At 55.5% G+C, this 21000-nt stretch overlaps 1 protein-coding gene across 3 annotated transcripts in view; it reads left to right on the top strand.

Moving 5' to 3' along the window:
• The first annotated feature begins 493 nt into the window (after positions 1–493).
• The window catches only part of TENT4B (terminal nucleotidyltransferase 4B), a 40035-nt gene continuing 19528 nt past the window's right edge, over positions 494–21000 (top strand). The window contains exons 1-2 of one of the 3 annotated variants that reach the window (XM_080644915.1): positions 494–544; positions 1233–1721. In XM_080644915.1, coding sequence (XP_080501041.1) covers positions 1345–1721 — 377 coding nt within the window. In that variant the 5' untranslated portion in view covers positions 494–544; positions 1233–1344. Of the gene's footprint in view, positions 545–937; positions 1722–21000 lie in introns of those variants that run through there. The other 2 variants (XM_080644916.1, XM_080644914.1) reach the window with 2 other exon arrangements.

Genomic DNA, 21000 nt, shown 5'->3' with positions numbered 1-21000 from the left:
GGTTTTCTGTTAATTCTGAACCAAGGCCTTTCCAAGAGGGCGGTGCACCCCGGGGCGGGCGAGGTGTCCTTACACCCCCAGCAGCGCATGTCCGTCTCCGCGCCTGTGCATCCGCGCGTGCGGATGTGTGCGTGGCTGTGCAGAGTGGGTTTTGGGCTCATGGCTAACACATGCAACGATCACGCGCGTGCGGCCGCGCAGGTGGGCTGGGGACCCTCCGCCGAGGCCGGGGCGTGGCTGGGCAGGCGCGGGGCGAGCGCGGGGCGCGCGGGGCGGTAGGCGCGGGCCCCAGCGCACGTGCGCGGGGCCGGGGGCACTTCCTCCCTCAGGCAGGTGTGCTCGGAGCTGAGACCTCGGGAGGGGTCGGCACCAAGGACATCCGGGAGGCGGGCGGGGGAGGGCCCATGGGCGGGGCGCCGCCTCCCACCGCCCCTTCCCCGCGGAGCTGACGCCGACTTCCGTCCGGCTTCACCCAGGCTCCGGGACGCAGAAACCGAGACCGGCGGTGGCGGCGTGCGCGCGCGAGGGGCACCCGGACGCCCAGGTACGTGCGGCTCGGTGCCCAGCCGGCGCCGGGACGGTTGGGCCGGGCGGTTGCGGGCACCGCTCCGCGCCGTGGCCTCTGTGACGCACGGTGCGGCCTCCGGGCTGACGGACAGCACGGCGCGGGGGCGGGGCCAGCGCGAGGGCGGGGCGGGGCGGGGCAAGCGGGGCGGAGCCGGCCGAGGCCCCGCCCTCGGGCCGGAGTAGCGAGGACGCTACGGAGCAGGCGCATCCCGCTGCCCCTGCCACCGCCGCCGCCACTGCCACTGCCGCCGCCGCCGCCACTCGTCCTTCTCCGGAGCCGCCGCCGCGGCCGCCATTTGCACGGGGACCTCGGTGACAGGCTCAGCGGAGGGGCGGAGGGAGGGGGGAGGGCCCGCGGAGTCCCCGAGGGCGGGAGCGACGCCGCCGGCAGCTCGGGCAGCAGCGGGAGCAGCGGGAGCAGCAGCAGCAGAGGCAGCAGCGGCAGCAGCAGCCGAGGCCGGGCGTGCGCCCGAGGCGCGGCGGCGGCGGGCGGCCCTGCGGGAGGCCGGGAAGGGCGGGGGCAGAGGCCGCCGCCGTTTGATGGATCCGAGGATCGCCTGGTTCCAGCCAGAGCAGCTCGGACCGTCCAACAGTCTGTGGATGCAGATCTGGGAGACGACCCAGGGGCTGCGCAACCTCTACTTCAACCACCACTGTCACAGCAGCGGCGGCGCGAGCGGCGGCGGCGGCAGCACGGCCACCGGCGGCAGCGGCAGCGGTAGCGGTAGCGGCAGCCCCGGCGGCGCGGCCCCGGCCCCAGCGCCGGCCCCGGCCAGCATGTACCGCTCCTGGGAGCGCCTGCTGGGCAGCCCCGCGGAGCAGCGGGACTTCCTGCCCCTGGAGACGACCAACAACAACAACAACCACCACCAGCCCGCGGCCTGGGCCCGCCGGGCAGTCGCGGGTCCCTCGGCCCCGTCGGCGTCCCCGGCCCCGTCCTCGGCCGCTGTCCCCGCCGCAGAGTCCACCGACCCGGCCTCGGGCAGCAGCAACAAGAGGAAGCGCGACAACAAGGCCAGCACCTACGGACTCAACTACAGCCTGCTGCAGCCCAGCGGAGCGCGGCCCGCGGGGGGCGGCCGGGTCGACGGCGGCGGGGGCGTGTACAGCGGGACCCCCTGGAAGCGGAGGAACTACAACCAGGGAGTCGTGGGGTGAGTGGTGGCCCTGCGGCCTGGCGGCCTGGCCCTTGCACACGCGCAGCGGGGCACACGCCCACAGAGGGGGGTGGGGAGAGCCCGGGCGAGGCCACCCCACGGGGCCTCCTTCCCTGCTGCCTCTCAGGGGGCTGATGGACATCCCTTCATCTGTCCACCATCCACACCTTCCCCTAACCCTCCTTAGCGGTCCACACCTCTCCCCTCTAGCCATCCACGCCCTCCCTTCACCTCCCTTAGTCATCCACACACTTCCTCTTAACTGTCCACATCTTCTCCGACCTTATCCATTCATTCTGCCCTCCCAGCGCCCCTCCCCATGCCCACCCCCCCACAGTGAAACACACCTTCCCCGACTCCCCCCTGCAGCCCTCCCTCCCCACTTTGCTCCCATCCGCACACCCCAGGATGAGGTCGCTTCGCACAGGGAGAGCGTTCATTCCCCCAGAACGGTCCTGCGTTGGGGCCTTCTGATGGAACAGGACCTGGAGCTAATTTCCTTGCCAAGAATAGAATCATCCAGAAAGCTCCTCCCCCTCCCCCAATCCCAAACAGGAATCGCCAGCCCAGCAAGGCTTTGCCTGCTAACTGGCCCTTTGCTCCATCGGTTCGTTTCCTTTTTATTTTCAAAATGTATCATCTTAGCGACGCCGGATGCTGTGGGGAGTGAGGAATGGGGTGAGGGCTAAGTTTAGGCCGGTGGAGCTGGGGAGCTCTCCCTTCAGCGGCCCATAGAACTTTCTAGGAGTTCATGGCCCCTGGCCCCAGCTCCTGGCCAGCAGCCAGGGCTTTTCATTCGAGGGGTAACTGTATGCTAATGAGGGAATGTTGCACCACTTATGACAGTCTGGTTAAAGTTCAGCTGTTACAAAATGCAGTCTCCCCTGACCCCTAGTGAAATTACGTCCGTGAGCAGGGGAAGTTTTCAGCTAGGTTTCCCGTCTGGGAAAGCCGTCTGCTGGGATACGACCGGTTACTGAGTGTGTGCGAGTGTGTGTGTGTGTGTGTGTGTGTGTGTGTGTGTGCGTGTTTGTGAGTGTGTGTGTGTGAGTGTGTGTGGGTGTTGGTGACTGTGTGTGCGTGTGCATGCATTTGCCTGGTGTGTGGAGAATGAGCTTTCAAATTGCTTTTCACTTTTCAGATCCTGCCTTACACTGGGGCTGCAGGAGGCCAGTGAAAGCTCTGTTAGCCATGCCTTAGATTCACCCGTTCAGCTCTGCCGCTCTGCCCGGCCTGGGCAGGCGGAGCGGGTGTGGAAGGCCTGGGGGAAACGAGTTGGTGGGTTCCATCTGCTTCTCGCGGGGGGCCGGTGTCTGCCAGACGCTACGATCACAGCTCACACCTTTTAGGGAAGAGGCAGGGAGGTTTCAGGGCTGGCGCTGGGGGACGTGTGGAACCTGCCCTCACTGCCCCTCCCCAGGGGCGCCCTTTCGGGGTTGACCCTGTTGCTGAGCTTCAAGGGCGCTCTCCATGGCCATCCCTTCTCCTAAAAGGCTCCCGGTTCCATCCTGGGAGCGTGGCCGGGCGGGCGGAGCGTCGACCTGTGGCTCAGGGAGAGCACATGGACACTGAGGGGTTCTGGTTCCCTTGGTGCTGGTTCAGGAATAAGCTCCAGTGAAGTAACCCGTCAACTAAAAACGTGAAGTTCCCTAATTTCGGTTTCCTGAAGCTTCTGCGTACGTGTCTAGCAAAAATCCCTTAGAAATCCAAAATGCGGCTGCCTCTTTCTGATCAGGAGGAGTTGTCCCGCCCTCTCCTGGCTGTTGATGGTTGAAGGTGTGATGGCAGGGTCCCATTTGAACTTAGAAGCAATCCGGTCTTGTTCGGATCGTATGTTGCCCTCCAAGGGATTAAAGAGAGGAATGTTTATTTCCCGGAGGGATTACTGTTTAAAACTGATTATAAACCTGTTTTAACACTACTTATCGTTTTATCAGACTTTCCTTCTAATTTTGTTTCCTTCTTTAAAAGGAGGTCAACAGTTTTAACGTGGGTGGGTTTTTTTACCTTTTTTTTTTTTATTGAGTTTTTGTAAGAGTGTCTGGGTGCTTAAAGATTTTTCTTTTGATTTATGGATCCTAGTTTCTCGACTGTTGTGGGAGTTTTGCTGTTTTTAATGCAGACATTTAAAACATTTGAGTTCAGAGTGCATCGTTAGGCTATTCTGAGATTAAATGTGGTGAAACTGTCCCCAGCATTCTGAGCCCTGGGCGCGCGGCTGACGTGGAGCTGATAGGTGAGCCGGTTGTGGCCGCACGGCCTCCATCGGGGGGAGGGGAGAGCAGAGCAGGACCGTGGGCTGGGTTGTGGGGCGGCTGCGTGCCGCTCTCACATCTCCATCTCGGCGTCCTCTGCCTCAGCCACGCGGGTAGACCTCCTGCCTGCTCGCTCCGGGCGGTTCACATCCCGGCCGGCCCGTCCCCCGGCTCTGGACGCCTTTGGTTCCTTCTTGAACTCTTGAAGCACCTGCTTCGGGTATGGGTGCAGCTTGCCTGGCCGCTTTTTCTTGGATGCGTATGTTTCTCCTCACCCGCTAGGCCACTACCTAAGATGGCGATTTCTTCTTTTTTAAAAAAAAAATGTATTTTATTGATCTTTTACAGAGAGGAAGGGAGAGGGACAGAGAGTTAGAAACACCGATGGGAGAGAAGCATCCATCAGCTGCCTCCTGCACACCCCCTCCTGGGGATGTGCCTGCAACCAAGGTACATGCCCTTGACCGGAATCGAACCTGGGACCCTTCAGTCCCCAGGCCGACGCTCTATCCACTGAGTCACACCAGCTAGGGCAAAGATGGGGATTTCTTAAATGTAAAGTAAGTACTTAGGTTTCATCCTGAAGTCCTCATAGTCCTATTTCAAACAGTTAAGTTTGCCTGACTCACCCTCACAGCCTTCTCCCTGTACCCACAGCCCCCCCCCCCCGCCCCCCCCGGGAGTGGGTTCACTTTCTTTTTCTTTTTTTTAAAATATATTTTATTGGTATTTTACAGAGAGGAAGGGAGAGGGATAGAGAGCTAGAAACATCGATGAGAGAGAAACATCAATCAGCTGCCTCCCGCACACCCCCCAACTGGGGATGTGCCCACAACCAAGGTACACGCCCTTGACCGGAATCGAACCTGGGACCCTTCAGTCCGCAGGCCGATGCTCTATCCACTGAGCCAAACCGGTTTCGGCTCTTTATCATTAAAAAAAATTTTTTTTTAATTTTGTTCAATCCTCACCTGAGGATCGGTCTGTGGAAACATTGACCAATGGACCCCCATCCGTGCCCCAACTGCGGATCACACCTACAAACTTTCCGTCTAGGGGATGACACGCCATCCAGCCGAGCCACGGCCTGGCGCCTTGTCTTCATTTTAAAGTTCTTTCACTTGTTTTTTCCCCCTTGGGGTTCACGTCCCTCCAGAGGCTCGCTGTGGTGTGGGAAGCGGTCCACCAGCTCCTTCGGGTTGTCCATGAAAGGGAGCCATTGAGCCCTTTGCTTTTCAGAGACTTAATTGTCCATCACCCTGGAGAAAGAGGGGAGGACAGAAAGTAGCGAATACGGGAAACGGACGGAGTCAGAGTCCTTGGTCCGAGCCCCCGAGTCCAGAGACGTCCTGTGTCAGGCACCGGATGCTCGTTCAGGCCCACTGGAAAAGGCCTGGCTCGGTGGGTGAGCGTCGACCTGTGAACCAGGAGGTCACGGTTCACTTCCCGGTCAGGGCACAGGCCCGGGTTGTGGACTCGATTCCCCGTAGGGGCCGTGCAGGAGGCAGCCGATCCACGATTCCCTCTCGTCATGGATGTTTCTATTTCTCCCTCTCCCTTCCTCTCTATGATCAATAAAAATAAAAATCAATCAATAAAAAAAAAAAAGTTTGAGGCGGCCGCACTGCCAGGATTGGAGAGATTGTTTTCAAGGGTTGGATGACTTAAACGTCATGTTTTGGCGTGCATGTGACCATGGGACATCAAGAGGACCCCGTGGGAAACGTTGGTTTAAGGAATAATCTCTCGAACGGGATGATGGGATGGGAATGCAAAGAAGACCAAATAAATGTGAGCGGTACTTCACGGTGAGGATGGAGAGGATTTGGACCCACCGTGGACTTAATAATCAACTACAGTCTTGACCTTGAGTGACTGGGGAAATGTTGGTATTATTCTTTAAATTTTTAAAATATATTTTATTGATTTTTTAAAAAAAATATATTTTATTGATATTTTACAGAGAGGAAGGGAGAGGGAGAGAGAGTTAGAAACATCGATCAGCTGCCTCCTGCACGGCCCCTACGGGGAATGTGCCCCCAACCAAGGTACGTGCCCTTGACCGGAATCGAACCTGGGACCTTTCAGTCTGCAGGCCGACGCTCTATCCACTGAGCCAAACCGGTTTCGGCTTTATTGATTTTTTTACAGAGAGGAAGGGAGAGGGATAGAGAGTTAGAAACATCCATCAGCTGCCTCCTACACACCCCCTACTGGGGATGTGCCCGCAACCAAGGTACATGCCCTTGACCGGAATTGAGCCCAGGACCCTTCAGTCCGCAGGCCGACGCTCTATCCACTGAGACAAACCGGTCAGGGCGGTATGATTCCTGTTGGTTTGGAGCAGAAGAGGGTGATGTTGAGGTGGAGCTGTCCAGCAGGGGGTGGGAATTTGGGGGCTGAAATGTCGTGGTCCTCGTGCAGGGGGGCATTGTCTTTCCCCGGTGCACACCCTCGGTCACAGTCCAAGGTGCTGACGCTGTTCTTCAGCACTGGCGACGTGGCCTCTGTCTGCTTGGCTACACAGCATGATCATGGGGTCGGTGTCAGCGCTGGGCTCCAGGGCAGTCGGTCCGTCAGGCGGCCTCACGGGGGTTGAGGATGAAGGAACTTGGAGGCCTTGCTTCAGGTGCTTGTTCGCCACAGAATTACTTATCATTTCTGGGCGCTGGCGGAGACAGCCCACGGAAACTCCAGGGGGCTAGCCAGGGGTGGGCAAACTTTTTGACTCGAGGGCCACAATGGGTTCTTCAACTGGACCGGAGGGCCGGAACAAAAGCATGGATGGAGTGTTTGTGTGAACTAATATAAATTCAAAGTAAAGGAGTGGAGGGGAGAGCAAGAGAACCGGATAGAACAGCCGGATCCGGCCCGCGGGCCGTAGTTTGCCCACGGCTGGTAGAACCTCCAGGTCACTAAATTCTGCGGCGTCGGGTACTGAATGCGCTTTCGAGACGACACTAAGCGTTCTGCAGGGCAGAGTCCACACTAACGTGGACCTCATCCCCGAGGGTTTCCAGAACCCAGTGGCCAGTGGCCAGCTGGGTGGCACTCACGCCACGGCGCATCTTCCATCCGAAATCCGTGATGCGGGCACCGTCCCGGGCAGGATCAATGGCGTTTCAGCGGTGGGATCTTTCAGCCCCCACTTTAAGTTTAGATGTTGGAATCTACCCTGTGCTCACACCAAAGGTGCAGCGTATATATTTTCATTAAATTTTTTAATTGATTTTATAGAGAGGAAGGGGGAGAGAGAGAGATCAATGATGAGAGAGAATCATCGATCAGCTGCCTCCTGCACACGCACCCCTGGGGATCGAGCCCGTAACCCGGGCATGTGCCCTGACTGGGATCGAACCCTGACCTTCTGGTTCCTAGGTCGATGCTCAACCACTGAGCCACGCCGGCCAGGCCAAAAGGTTTAGTATATTGCAGGAAAGGAAGGATGAGAAGGGGTACACGAGAGGCCTAAGGCTGGGAGGGGGCGCGTGTGTGTGAGAACTGCTCTGGTCCGGGGGCGCTCAGTGGCCTTGGATCCCAACTTCTTCCAGTGAATCCTGGTGTTAGGAGTCCAGAGGGTCCATGGGAGGAAAACTCCAGGGCACCTGTGCTGGTATTGGATTGATGAGCTGTTCTTACACCTGCTGAAGCTGAGAGGGACGTGTAAGCCGTTTTTTTTTTTTTAATGGAAAATAGAAAAACAAGCTGTTGTACGTGCTTTTACTCCGCTTTCTGTCCTCCCGTCTGTTGAATCCATTAGAGTCACAGTTAGTGGAGGCAGCTATTTCAGGATCACACCCACGGCGCTGGAGATGGTGTGTGTGAACCACCAGCGCACACGTAGGTATGGAGTAGTCTTGAAAGGGCCAACGAGGATGCTCATTCAAAGCATCCGGGCCAGATCCCGGCCGCCGGCCTGAGCACCCTGTCCGTGCTCTCCGCGGAGCGGGCTGCTGGAGGGCCTCAGGAACAAAGGAGGCGGCGCCTCCCACCCTCAGAATCCCAGCTGGGGGCCCCGCTGCTGCGGGACCCCACGGCACGGGATCATGTGTCCCCAAGGTTACGTTTATGGACGTTGAGGGCGCCTTCTGAGCGAGGCTTTTATTCATTTGGACCCGGGCAGCGGGTGACACATCTGTTTCCGTCCTCTGCGTTCCTGGATGATACGAGGGGCTTTAGGCCACGGGGAAATCGGAGTTAAAGGTTTTGCAGAAAACCCTGAACGTTCATGTCGGGCGCAGGTGTGGCCGCGTGCACAGGAGAGGTCATGCCGATCTGGCATCGGAACTCGGGAGCGCCCCTCGCGCCCGGCTTCCTGCTGAAGCGGTTGGAACCGTGGGCGGAAACCTGTGTCTTCAAACCGCTTAAGCCAGTGGTCGGCAAACGCATTCGTCAGCAGAGCCAAGTATCAACAGTACAACGATTGACATTTCTTTGGAGAGCCGAAAACCGACGTCCGTGCATGGGCCACGAAGTTTCAATCGCACTGTACGTGCGCGCCCGCACGTGGTATTTTGTGGAAGAGCCACACTCAAGGGGCCAAAGAGCCGCATGTGGCTCGCGATCCGCAGTTTGCCGACCACTGGCTTAGGCAAAGCAGGGTGTCCATGTCGCCCCTTTATCAGGTTCCACACATGCTGTCAAGCCTCCCCTATTGCTACATTAACATTCTCATGCATAGCTCTCCAAATGTGTTATTTTTTACATTTTACTTCGTTTTTTTTTGTTTACTTTTATCCTCAAGGATGTTTTTCCATTGATTTTTAGAGAGAGCGGAAGAGAGAGGGAAAGACAGAGAGAAGTATTGATGTAAGAGAGACACATGGATTGGTTGCCTCCTGGGCCCGGGCTGGGGAGGGGCCTGCAACCGAGGTACGTGCCCTTGACCGGAATCGAACCCGGGACCCTTTGGTCCGCAGGTTGATGCTCTAGCCACTGAGCCACACCAGCCGGGGCTACATTTTATTTTGAAATACAATCACAGAAATTTGCAGAACATGGTACAGCAAGATTCCATGTTCCCCTCACCTACTCCAGTGCAACGCTAACATCTTACGTAACCGTGGTTTGGTATCAACACCAGGAAGTGGGCATCGTTACCACCCACGGCCTCACCCAGACGGCACCGGTTCCGGGAGCACTCATTTGTGTCGTGTGTGCGACTAGACTGAGGACTGAAAAGGGCTGGTTTCGGTTTTACTCTCAACGGTGGCGTTTTAAACGCTTTTTCTTTTCTGTGAAGTGCTTGGCGGCGTTCCCTTCACATGCCGCTTTTTTATAGCGACTATAGTGTGAAATGGATCGTGATGTCGATGGGAACGGGTGAGCGGACAACTGCTGTCAGACAGAGCCCCGTCCTCCCAGAGGCTAGGAGGAGGCTGGATTTCCCGCCGGCTTCCCTCTGCCTGGGGAGGGGGCTGGATTTCCCGCCGGCTCGCCTCTGCTTGGGGAGGGGGCTGGATTTCCCGCCGGCTCGCCTCTGCTTGGGGAGGGGGCTGGATTTCCCGCCGGCTCGCCTCTGCTTGGGGAGGGGGCTCCGGGGTGAGTGTGTTTTCGGTGGCGGCAGTCGATCTATTGACGCTATGTCTCTGTCGGAGCGAGCTGTCAGACCGTGTGGCGCACACACTTGTAGCTTCAGGTCGCTCCTCGAATAAACCTCCACTGGAACCGCTTCCCGGACCCGGCTGGAACCGGGGCTCGCTCTCTTCCCCTCAGCGGCTCGCTCCGTGCCGTCACTGCTTGGACTGGGTCAGATAGCACAGTGCGGGGCACTGTTGCGTGTCGTAAGTTTCTGCCAACACGAGAGCGCGAGGCCATTGGGGCTGGGGAGGAGGAGCTGGAAGGGCCCTGTCCGGGGCGGGCGTGGCTCTGATGCCGCGCTGGATCTGCGGCGAGCTGTGGGTTTGCGTGTCTTCAGTCCCCCGAGTTCGTTCTTCACCCTTCGTTTTCTTCTTTGTGTGAAATCACTGCTCCTTAGAATGTACTGGTTTTTAAAATCAGCGTGTATCTCGCTGTAAATGCTAATTGTCAGAAGCCAGAAAATACAGCTAAACCAAAGGAAGAAAAAATAGGCCCTATAATACCACGACCAGGATATAACTGCCATTACCGTTTTGGCATCAATATTTTCAGACTTTTTAATGTATGTATACTTTATATCCTTTGTTCTTCTTACCCATATGGACTCCTACTGTGGATATACGTACAGTGTTTTCTTAAACGTATTTTTATTGACTTCAAAGAGGAAGAGAGAGGGAGAAAGAGATAGAAACATCAATGATGAGAGAGAATCATTGATCCGCTGCCTCCTGCACGCCCCCTACTGGGGATCCAGCCCACAACCTGGGCCATGTGCCCTGACCAGGAATGGAACCATGACCTCCTGGTTCATAGGTCGATGCTCAACCATTGAGCCATGCCGGCCGGGCTGAATAATTTTTTAAAATACCACCGCACACGTGTTGGAATGGCTATTACAAAAAAGACAAGAAATGGCAAGTGTGGGTGAGGCTGTGGAGAACACGGAACTCTTGTGCATGCTGGTGGGAATGTCGATTGGTTTAGCCACCGTGGAAAACGGTATGGAGAGGCCTCAGAAGTTTAAAAGTAAAACTTCCATATTATTTAGCAAGTCCCACGCCTGGGTATTTATCCAAAGAAAACGAAAACAGTGGCTGGAAGGTAGCTGCACCCCCAGGCTCACTGCAAACGATTGATTGGGGCTGGGACAGGGAAGCAGCCAGTGCCTCCCCAGGAAGGAGTGGAGAGAGAGAGGGGTGTCAGCACCCAGTGGAGTATTGCCCAGCCAGAAAAAGGGGTGAAATCCTGCCATTTGTGCCGGCCTGGATGGCCCTCGAGGGCGTGAGGCTAAGGAAGTGAGTCACTCCTGCATGATCTCACTCATGTGGTGTCTTAAGAACAAACAGCGCCCCGTGTGTATAGATGCGGGCAGCAGATTAGCGGTTGCCGGGCGTGGGATGTGGTGGGAGTTGGGGGGGTGAGATGGGTGAAGGGGGTCAAAAGGTACAGACTCCCAGTTAGGAGTCCGGGGGGTGTGAGGCGCAGCGTGGGGACTGCGCTGAATACTCTTGCATATTTGAGAGTGGCTAAGAGAGTTCATCTTACAATTTCTCATCAAAAGAAAAGGAAACCTCTCTGTGCGGTGACAGACGTTAACTAGAGTTATTGTGGGGGTCTTTTCTCAGGGCAGGGGTGGGCAAAAGCGGGTTTGCGGTTGTTCATAAGGAAAAATTACTGTAGACAAATTACTGAACCGTTATGTTATGTACCAGAAGCTAATATATGTCAATTATACCTCAATTAAATAACTTAAATAATTAAAAAAAGATGAAAGACTTAAAAACTTTTAAAAAACGTATTGAATTTAGAGAGAGAGAGAGGAACATCGATTTGTGGTTTCACTCGTTGATGCATTCATCGGTTGGTTCTTGTGTGCGCCCTGACCAGGGATCAAACCCACAGCCTCGGCCACGTAACCCGGGCCTGTGCCCTGACCCGGAACTGAACTGTGACCTCCTGGTTCCTGGGTCGGTGCTCAACCACAGAGCCCGCCGGCCGGGCTCCAATTCACCCTTCTAAAGGGTGCAGCCCAGCGGTTTCCGAAGGCTGTGTGACCCTCCCAGCTCTGTACGTCCAGAACGGTTTCATCACCCCAGAGAGACATGCTGTCCTCATCCCTCCCCCGCCCCCCCACTCCCTAGCCCCTGGCAGCCGCATCAAGACTGGTTGTGTCTGTAGATTTGCTATTCTGGACATTTCATATACGTGGAGTCATACAACATACAGCCTTGGTGCTAGTGCCTTTCACTTCATGTTTCAAAGTCCATTCATGTGGTCGCATGTGTCAGTACTCAGTCCTTCTTAGGGCTGGGTCCTCCGCTGTATGAAGAGCCCACATTTCGTTTATCCACTTATCAGGGGGTGGACATCGGGTTTCTACATGTTGGCTATTCACGCTGCTATGCACATCCATGTACAAGTTTTTGTGTAGACGTGTTCTCTTTATTTTTTTAAAATACATTTTATTGATTTTTTTACAGAGAGGAAAGGAGAGGGAGAGAGAGTTAGAAACATCGATGAGAGAGAAACATCGATCAGCTGCCTCTTGCACACTCCCCACTGGGGATGTGCCCGCAACCAAGGTACATGCCCTTGACCGGAATCGAACCCAGGACCCTTGAGTCCGCAGGCCGATGCTCTATCCACTGAGCCAAACCAGTTAGGGCTAGACATGTGTTTTCATTTCTCTTGGGTGAGTATCTAGGGGTGGGATTGCTGGGTCGTGCAAAGCGGCTGTCACATTCTTCACCCCTCCCTCCCTGCAGTAGACGAGGGTCCCAGCTTCTCCACGTGCTTGTCAGCACTCTCCATGATCTGTCTTCTGGGGGGTGGTCACCCTGGTGGGCGTGAAGTGGAGTGTCCTGTGGTTTTGTCTGCATCTTCCCGATGGCTCATGATGTTCATCACGATGACCCATCTTCCTGTGCGTATGGGCCAACGTATCTTTGGAGACGTACCTGTTGAAACCCTTGGACATTTCAACAATCGTGTTGTTGAGTTATAAGAGTTCTTTGTATGTTCTAGATCAGCCATGGGCAAACTATGGCCCACGGGCCGGATCTGGCTGTTCTATCCGGTTCTCTTGCTCTCCCCTCCGCTCCTTTCCTTTGAATTTGTATTAGTTCACACAAACACTCCATCCATGCTTTTGTTCCGGCCCTCCGGTCCAGTTGAAGAACCCATGGTGGCCCTCGAGTCAGAAAGTTTGCCCACCCCTGGTCTAGATAGTGCCCTTTACCGGGTAGATGTTTGCAGCTATTTCCTCCCACCCCTCGGACTGTCTCCCCTCCCATCCCGCTTTGCTGAGAGTGTCCTTCGAAGCACAAAGGTTGGCTTGTTTTCCTGTAAATTGCAGTTCCTATAAGTCGGTTCCAGTTCATCTGTTACTTTTTTTCCTGCTGCTGGTGCTTTATCTGTCACATCATCGATACCGTTGCCTAATCCACAGTCCCGGGAATTAATCCAGTGTTTCCCTCTAAGAGTTTTATAGCGTTAGCTCTTACATGAGATCGTCGATGCATTTTGAGTTCGTTTTTAGGTATGGCGTGAGGTAGGGGTCCGTCTTCATTCCTTTGCTCTTAACCAGTTGTCCCAGCATTTGCATTTTCCAGAATGTCCATGTGGCCTTTTATTTTTATTTATTTATTTACTTATTTATTTTTTAAATATCTTTATTGATTTCAGGGAGGAAGAGAGGGAGAGAGAGAGATAGAAACATCAGTGATGAGAGAGAACCATTGATCAGCTGCCTCCTGCACGTCCCCCACTGGGGATCGAACCCGCCACCCGGGCCTGTGCCCTTGGCCGGAATCAAACCCGGGACCCTTCAGTCCACAGGCTGACGCTCTATCCACTGGGCCACACCGGCCAGGGCCACACCGGCCAGGGCCGTGTGGCCTTTTAGACTGTTGACTCTCACGTGGCAATACGTATTTAAGGTTCCTTCCTGGCTTTTCCTGGCTTGGTAGCTGCTTTCCTAAACGCCGGAAGTGCTGTGTTAGGATGAGCCCGTTACCTCCTGCGAGGCCTGGTGGTTTTACGGTTGGGCAGGGATGACCGGAGCTGCCGTCGCCGTGGGCGTACAGAATCGTTGGTCACGTGCCTTTATCGTCCTCGTACTGTCCGTGGCTCAGGAGTGATGGCCCTTCTTTGTCTGAGATTAGTAATTTTTTAAAAAATATATATTTTATTGATTTCTTACAGAGAGGAAAGGGAGAGGACAGATAGTTAGAAACATCGATGAGAAAGAAACATCGATCAGCTGCCTCCTCCACACCTCCCACTGGGAATGTGCCCACAACCCAGGTACATGCCCTTGACCGGAATCGAACCCGGGACCCTTCAGTCCACAGGCCGACGCTCTATCCACTGAGCAACACCGGCCAGGGCTGAGATTAGTAATTTGTGTCTCCTCTCTTTCTTAGTTCATCTGGCAGAGGTTTATCAATTTTCATCTTTTCAAGGAATCAGCTTTTAATTTCATTGATTTTTCTCTATTGATGTCTTCCTTTTCACTGATTTCTTGTTCTGATTTTAATTATTTACTGGTCCTACTTTGAATTTAATTTTTTCATCTTTTTTTAGTTTGCTAAGGTGGAAACTTAGAGAATTGATTTTTTAAAATATATATATTTTTATTGATTTCAGAGAGGAAGGAAGAGGGAGAGATAGAAACATCAATGATGAGAGAGAATCGATTGGCTGTCTCCTGCACGCCCCTTACTGGGGATTGAGCCCACAACCCAGGCATGTGCCCTTGGCCAGAATCAAACCCTGGACCCTTCAGTCCACAGGCCGATGCTTTATCCACTGAGCCAAACCGGATAGGGTGGTAATTGATTTTTTAGGTTTCTCTTCTTTTCTAATGTTTGCATTCAGTACTATAAATTTTCCTCTGCTTCCTCTGTGTCCCATAAGTTTTGATAAGTTGTATTTTCATTTTCCTGTACTTAGAAATATCTCTTGAGACTTCTTTTAGGGCCCATGTTTTATTTAATCCCCAAGGATTAATCTCCAAGTATTATATTTTGGGATTTTCCTGCTATCATTTTTGTTACTAATTTCTAGTTTAATCCTAGTGCGGTCTGAGAGCATACTTTGTATAGTTGCTGTGCTTTTAAATTGGTGAAGGTGTCGTCTTGTTAAGGTGTAGAATTGTAGTCTGCTTATGTTTTTTTTTTTTTTTTTAAACATAACTCTCTTGTATGTGACTTCAAAATAACATACCCTTAAAAAAATCAGAATGAAGCAACCCACGTGGTGTGGTGTATACACATAGTGGAATATTACTCGGCCTTAAAAAGGAAGGACCTTTGACGCATGCTGCAACATGAACGAACCTTACGGACCTGCTGCGTTAAAGACAGCCGTTGAGTGAGTGTACTTCTGTGGGTCACCGGAAGTAGTCACAGCCATAGAGACAGGAAGCAGACTAGTGGTTGCTGGGGGCAGGGGGGAGGAGAATGGGAGCTGGCGTTCGGGGGGGACGGGCCTTCTTTGGGGGAGCATTGCACGGGACCCTACCTGCACGGGACCCTACCTGCACGGGGGCCCTATCTGCACGGGGACCCTACCTGCACGGGGGCCCTATCTGCACGGGGACCCTACCTGCACGGGGGCCCTATCTGCACGGGGACCCTACCTGCACGGGGACCCTACCTGCACGGGGGCCCTACCTGCACGGGGGCCCTACCTGCACGGGGGCCCTACCTGCACGGGGACCCTACCTGCACGGGGACCCTGGCTGCACGGGGACCCTACCTGTACGGGGACCCTACCTGTACGGGGGCCCTGCCTGCACGGGGACCCTACCTGCACGGGGACCCTGGCTGCACGGGGACCCTACCTGTACGGGGACCCTACCTGTACGGGGGCCCTGCCTGCACGGGGACCCTACCTGCACGGGGACCCTACCTGCACGGGGACCCTACCTGCACGGGTGTCCTACCTGCACGGGGACCCTACCTGCACGGGGACCCTGGCTGCACGGGGGTCCTAGCAGGAGGGGCGGGAGATGCTGGAGGTCACCTGAGGTTACGCTCCAGATGGAGTAGCTTTGCCTCCCCGTGAACTTGCCTCTATCCATTCAAACCAGACCGACCCAGCGAATGGAACAACTGCAGAGGAGTTCTGTGGGCAACAGACAGGACTTTAGTGGAGTGTGGCTCAGGCCTTGCAACACGCTTGACTTTCGGATTAAAAGTAAAAATGCTTATTAGAAATTTGAGGTTATAAGACTTTTTAAATATTTGGTCTTGTACTGAAAGTGCTTCTTTTGGGCAAGGGGTGGGGTTCAGTGCTAAGTTGCCCCCTGCCGGGCTGTGATGGGGTTGAGGGGACTCGGGAGAAGTTGCTGGACTTGCACGTGATGGAGCGGAAGCAGCACAGCCGAGCGCATGCCCGTGTTTTGTTGTGACTGACCCAGCGGCGGGGCCCGCTTTGGGTCTGCCCCTGCACGCCCGCTTGCCCGGTGCCACTGTGCTGGGTGCCGACGGGGACGCGTTTACCAAAAACGCGGGATTAGGTTTGTGACGTGAGGAGGATGAACAGGTCATGGTTGCCAGAGTAATTGTGTCGGAACAGCAAGAAACAGCGAGGGAGTGTGATGCGTTCTGCATTTCCGCGGTGCTTGCCTGTTGTCATGGTGTTAGAAACTTCAGGTTGCACGTTTAATCATTTTTCTTGCATTTTTGATCAACTTGACCACAAACTAACAGCAAACATGCCATTTCAAAGAAGCTCTTCAGTGTAAGCTCTCAGCAGTTTATTAGTCTCTAACTCTCGTTTGTGTCTTTCTAAAAGACCCATTAAAAAGTAACTTCCCCGTGGAAGGCCTTACCGCTTCTGCTGTTTTGCACGCCTTTTCCCGCATCTACATGCTCTGTAAATGCAGCGCTTCGGGGGGGCGGGGGCAGATACGTCTTCCCCCATCCATACCCCGGGGTCTCCGTGGGCGCCGCCTATGGTGGGCATCCTAGTGGCTTTTTATTTCCTGCTGTGCGTACAGTGCTGGGGGCATGCCGCGCTCACCTTCCAGCTGGCTTCTCGGTCTGTGTTCCTCGGAGCAGGTTGAGGGGTCCCTTCCCACCGGTTCCCAGAAAGACCAAGATGGTCACCACTGAACGAGGGGACCTTCTCCGAGGGCCCCCCGGGCTCCCCTCTCCTGCCCCGAGCCGGTTAGGTCTTACCGCCGCGCGTACGGTTGCCTCGGTACAGCGGCTGCGGTTTTGCCCCGGGTCTGCTGGTGCGTGTGCAGCGTGTGGAGGGACGTGTAGATGTGGCCGCATAACTTCTTCTCCTTTGCGTTGCGCTCGTGTTTTAACTCTTCTCCTGCTCATCCCTTCCTCACCTGAAAGTGAGCTGACCGGGGCCTTGGCACCGTTGAGGTAGGACGTGGGTTGTTTGTCCTTGGCCAGAAGGTCAGTCACGTGCGCAGGTGCACAGCCGGTTCTGGAGTGGGTGGCTGTGTTTCCCCGGGAGGAGAAGGCCCGGCCGCCGCTTAGATCGGTGCCACCGAAATGAGGCAGGGCTCCCGCAGCAAAGGGCAGCGGAAGGACGTGTCGCGTGTGCTCATTGGTGAGGAAGGGGATGGTGGAAGGGCTTTGGTGTGACCTCTGTGGCTGCTTGAAGACCCTCCTGTGGAGCCAGCAGTGCCGGGAGGGAGCCGGGACGGGCGGGTGCAGGTTCGCCCCTCTGGGGTCATGTGGGAAGCTGTTGGGACTCTAGGATTAGATGGGGCGACCCTCAATTCCTAGGGTCCCCTTTGGGTCCTAATAGAATGTGGTCTGCACGTGTTTTCACTATTTCTTTTTTTAAAAAGTGTATTTTATTGATTTCAGAGGGGAAGGGAGAGGAAGAGAGAGAGAGAGAAAGAAACATCAGCCTCTTGCACGCCCCCTGCTGGTTACCGAGCCCGCCACCAGGGCATGTGCCCTCGACCAGAATCAAACCTGGGACCCTTCCGTCCGCAGGCCGGCGCGCTATCCACCGGGCCACACCGGGTGGGGCTGTTTTCAGTTTTCAAAAAGGGCGACATCTTGCTTGTTCGCTTGCTCCACGTGCTGAAGGACTGAAGTGTCTAGTTCAGGGGTGGGCAAACTTTTTGACTCGAGGGCCACCATGGGTTCTTACACTGGACCGGAGGGCCGGAACAAAAGCATGGATGGAGTGTTTGTGTGAACTGATATAAATTCAAAGTAAAGGAGCGGAGGGGAGAGCAAGAGAACCGGATAGAACAGCCGGATCCGGCCCGCGGGCCGTAGTTTGCCCACGGCTGGGCTAGTTGCTTCGTGTGGGTTTTCCTAAGTCGTGGGTTACCTGGCCGTCCCGTCTTCTTGTTACTCACTCGCAGGCCGTCCTGTTCCTCGCAGTTTGCTTTGTGGTAGCACACAGCTACCTGTTGATGGCCGCTGGGGTTCTGCTTCCTTTGGCAGCTGTGCATAATGCTGGGTGCTGGTGTAGAAGTGTCCACATTGCTGGTTTGCATTTGAGCTTGCACCTAGGGTGGCATTGCTGGGTCACATGGTAATACGATGTTTACCCTTTGTAGGGCCTGCCAAGCCGGGCTCCATGCAGCCAAATCATTTTCCTCCCCTCAGCGATGCAGGAGGCTCTGGTCCTGCATCCTCACCAACACTTCTTTTTTAAAAAAATATTTTATTGACTTTTTTAGAGGAAAGGAGAGGGCTAGAGAGTTAGAAACATGGATGAGTTAGAAACATCAATCAGCTGCCTCCTGCACACCCCCTCCTGGGGATGTGCCCGCAACCAAGGTACATGCCCTTGACCGGAATCGAACCCGGGACCCTTCTGTCCGCAGGCCGACGCTCTGTCCACTGAGCCACACCGGTTAGGACACTTTATTTATTTATTTATTTTTAATATATGTTTTATTGATATTTTACAGAGAGGAAGGGGGAGGGATAGAGAGCTAAAAACATCGATGAGAGAGAAACATCAATCAGCTGCCTCCTGCACACCTCCCACTGGAGATGTGCCCGCAACCAAGGTACATGCCCTTGACCGGAATCAAACCTGGGACCCTTCAGTCCGCAGGCCAACACTCTATCCACTGAGCCAAACCGATTTCGGCTACTTTTTTTTATTTTTTTAATAGTAGCCATCCTAATGGGTTGAAACGGCATCTAATGGTTTTGATTTGTGTTTCTCTGATGACTGATGAGGCTGAGTATCTTTGCTTGTGCAGATGGGTTATCTGTGTATCTTCTTTGGAGGAATGTCCATGGAGGTCTTTGGCCCGTTTTTGTGTGTTTTTCTTCGTGGTGGAATTGTAGTTCTTCACGTACCCTGGGCAGTGGTCCTTCTCGCAGGGGCAGAGGAGACAGGAGCAGCAGCAGATCTGCAAAGAGAGCCCGCGGCAGCCCCACTGGCCCGAGTGGCGTGTGCCACCGAGGCTGGGTGTGACCCCGGGGTTTTCACGGGCAGGAGGAAGGAAACCCTCAGCACCCCGTGTCTCCTGGACTTCGCCGCGTTCCCAGGCCTGGCTCCGTCCTCCCCGGTTGCCGGGGCTTCCTTCCTGCAGCCGGAGGAAAAGGGGTGCGGCCGCGGATACTCCCACGCTTCTGTTTTTACAGCTCGAGGCCAAGGAAGACGAGGACCTTGGGGAGTGTCCGTGCGCAGTCCTCAGGAAGCCGCCACGTGGGCTGCGGGCCGTGTGCCCGCCTCTGGGCCGTGGCCACGGGGTGACACACCGACGGGGTGTCCCACGCCTGCTCCACCCAGAACCCCAGCCTCCCCAGAACCACCCCGGACGGCAGGGACAGGGATTGCTCCCCACGGAGTTGCTGGGGGAGGGGTCAGGCCACGGGACAGACTGGGGCGTCCTTTTCGCCATCAGCGAAGGTGCTGGACACTGAGCAGCTGTTTGAAAAAATGAAGTCACGCGTGAGTGATAGTCTGTGTCGGGTTTTTAAAATAGACTCGATTTTTTTGAGCCGCTGGAGGTTCGCGGCAGGCTGAGTGGCAGGAAGAGGGGCTCGTCCCGTTCCCGCCGGGGTACCTGGCTGGCATCCGTGACGGGCGCTGCCGGGGCCTTAGCTCCTGGTGGCGCACACCGCGTGGGTTGGAGAAGGTGTGATGACAGACACCCCCCTGTGTGATGTACAGAACGGTCCCACTGCCCCAGGAATCTTCTGTGCCCCCCTTCCCCCCTGCCTCCCCCCAGCTCTGGCGAATGCTGACCCTTTCGCTGCCTCCACGTCGCTTTGCCTTTTCCAGAAGGAGTCAGAGTCGTACCGTACACGCAGCCTCCTTGGTCAGCTGCTTGCGCTGAGTAATACGCAGGCGGGGCCTCCATGGCTTCCCCGGCTTGGGCCACTCCTTCCTTCTCGCACCGACTGGCGCTCACTGTCCGCTCTGTGGGCCGGTTCACCTGCCGAGGGGCGGCGTGGCTGCCCCAGGGTCTGGCAGGTGAGGAAAGCTGCTGTCGCCTCTGCAGGGTTGTGTGTGGACACGTCTTCCGCTCGCCCGGGTCACTGCCAAGGAGCGCGGTGGCTGGACCGGACGGCACGAGTGTGCAGGTCTGTAAGGAACCGCCAGCCGGCCCTCCCGCGCGGGGTTGAGCTCCCGCGGCTCCACGTGCTCCCGGCAGTCGGGGTAGCGGTCTGGGTTCTGGGCATTGGGATGGCGAGCAGTGGTGTTGCGTTGTTGTGATTTGCGATTCCCTAGGGCAGTGGTCGGCAAACTCATTCGTCCACAGAGCCAAACATCCACAGTACAACGATGGACATTTCTTTGGAGAGCCAAATTTTTTAAACGTAAACTTCTTCGAATGCCACTTCTTCAAAATAGTCTCGCCCAGGCCGTGGTATTTTGTGGAAGAGCCACACCCAAGGGGCCAAAGAGCCGCATGTGGCTCGCGAGCCGCGGTTTGCCGACCCCGGCCCTAGCGACACACGATGCCGGTGTTTTCACCTGCTTGTTTGCCATCTGTTTTGGTGAGTGTGTGTGCAGGTGTCTGTGTGGGTCTGTGCCCGCTGGTAACTGGGCTGTTGGAGAGTCGTGTGCGTTGGTGTGCCTGTTCTTTCTCCCGGGCTGGGCTCGTCTCCTCGTCCTCTTGATCGTCAGACACTTTCCTAACCTCCAGGCAGAAAGCTTTTCAAACGCGGGAAAGGGTGGCCTAACGCGGAGATGGCTGACGGACGGCTCACGACTGGGTCAGAGCTGCGCACGGACCGTTTGCCTGTACCGGTCATCTCGTGCAGCTCATCTTTTCAAGTTTATGGCAACAGTTTAAAATAAAAACGTTGCCGACCAGAGGAATGGGACGCGTGCAGTGCTGGGCTCGCCTTCCGACGCAGGTGGCATGAAGTGGCGGTGCCTCCTGTGGGTGGGGCGCGGGCCCCTCCGCAGTCCCTGACGCACCCCGCACCGCAGGGGCAGGTGAGCCGCCCTTTCTTGTTACAAGTGCATTCATTTATTTT

This window comes from Plecotus auritus (assembly GCF_963455305.1).
Source record: "Plecotus auritus genome assembly, chromosome: 10".
Classification (NCBI taxonomy): Eukaryota; Metazoa; Chordata; class Mammalia; order Chiroptera; family Vespertilionidae; genus Plecotus; species Plecotus auritus.
This window is presented reverse-complemented; position numbering and strand designations above follow the sequence as displayed.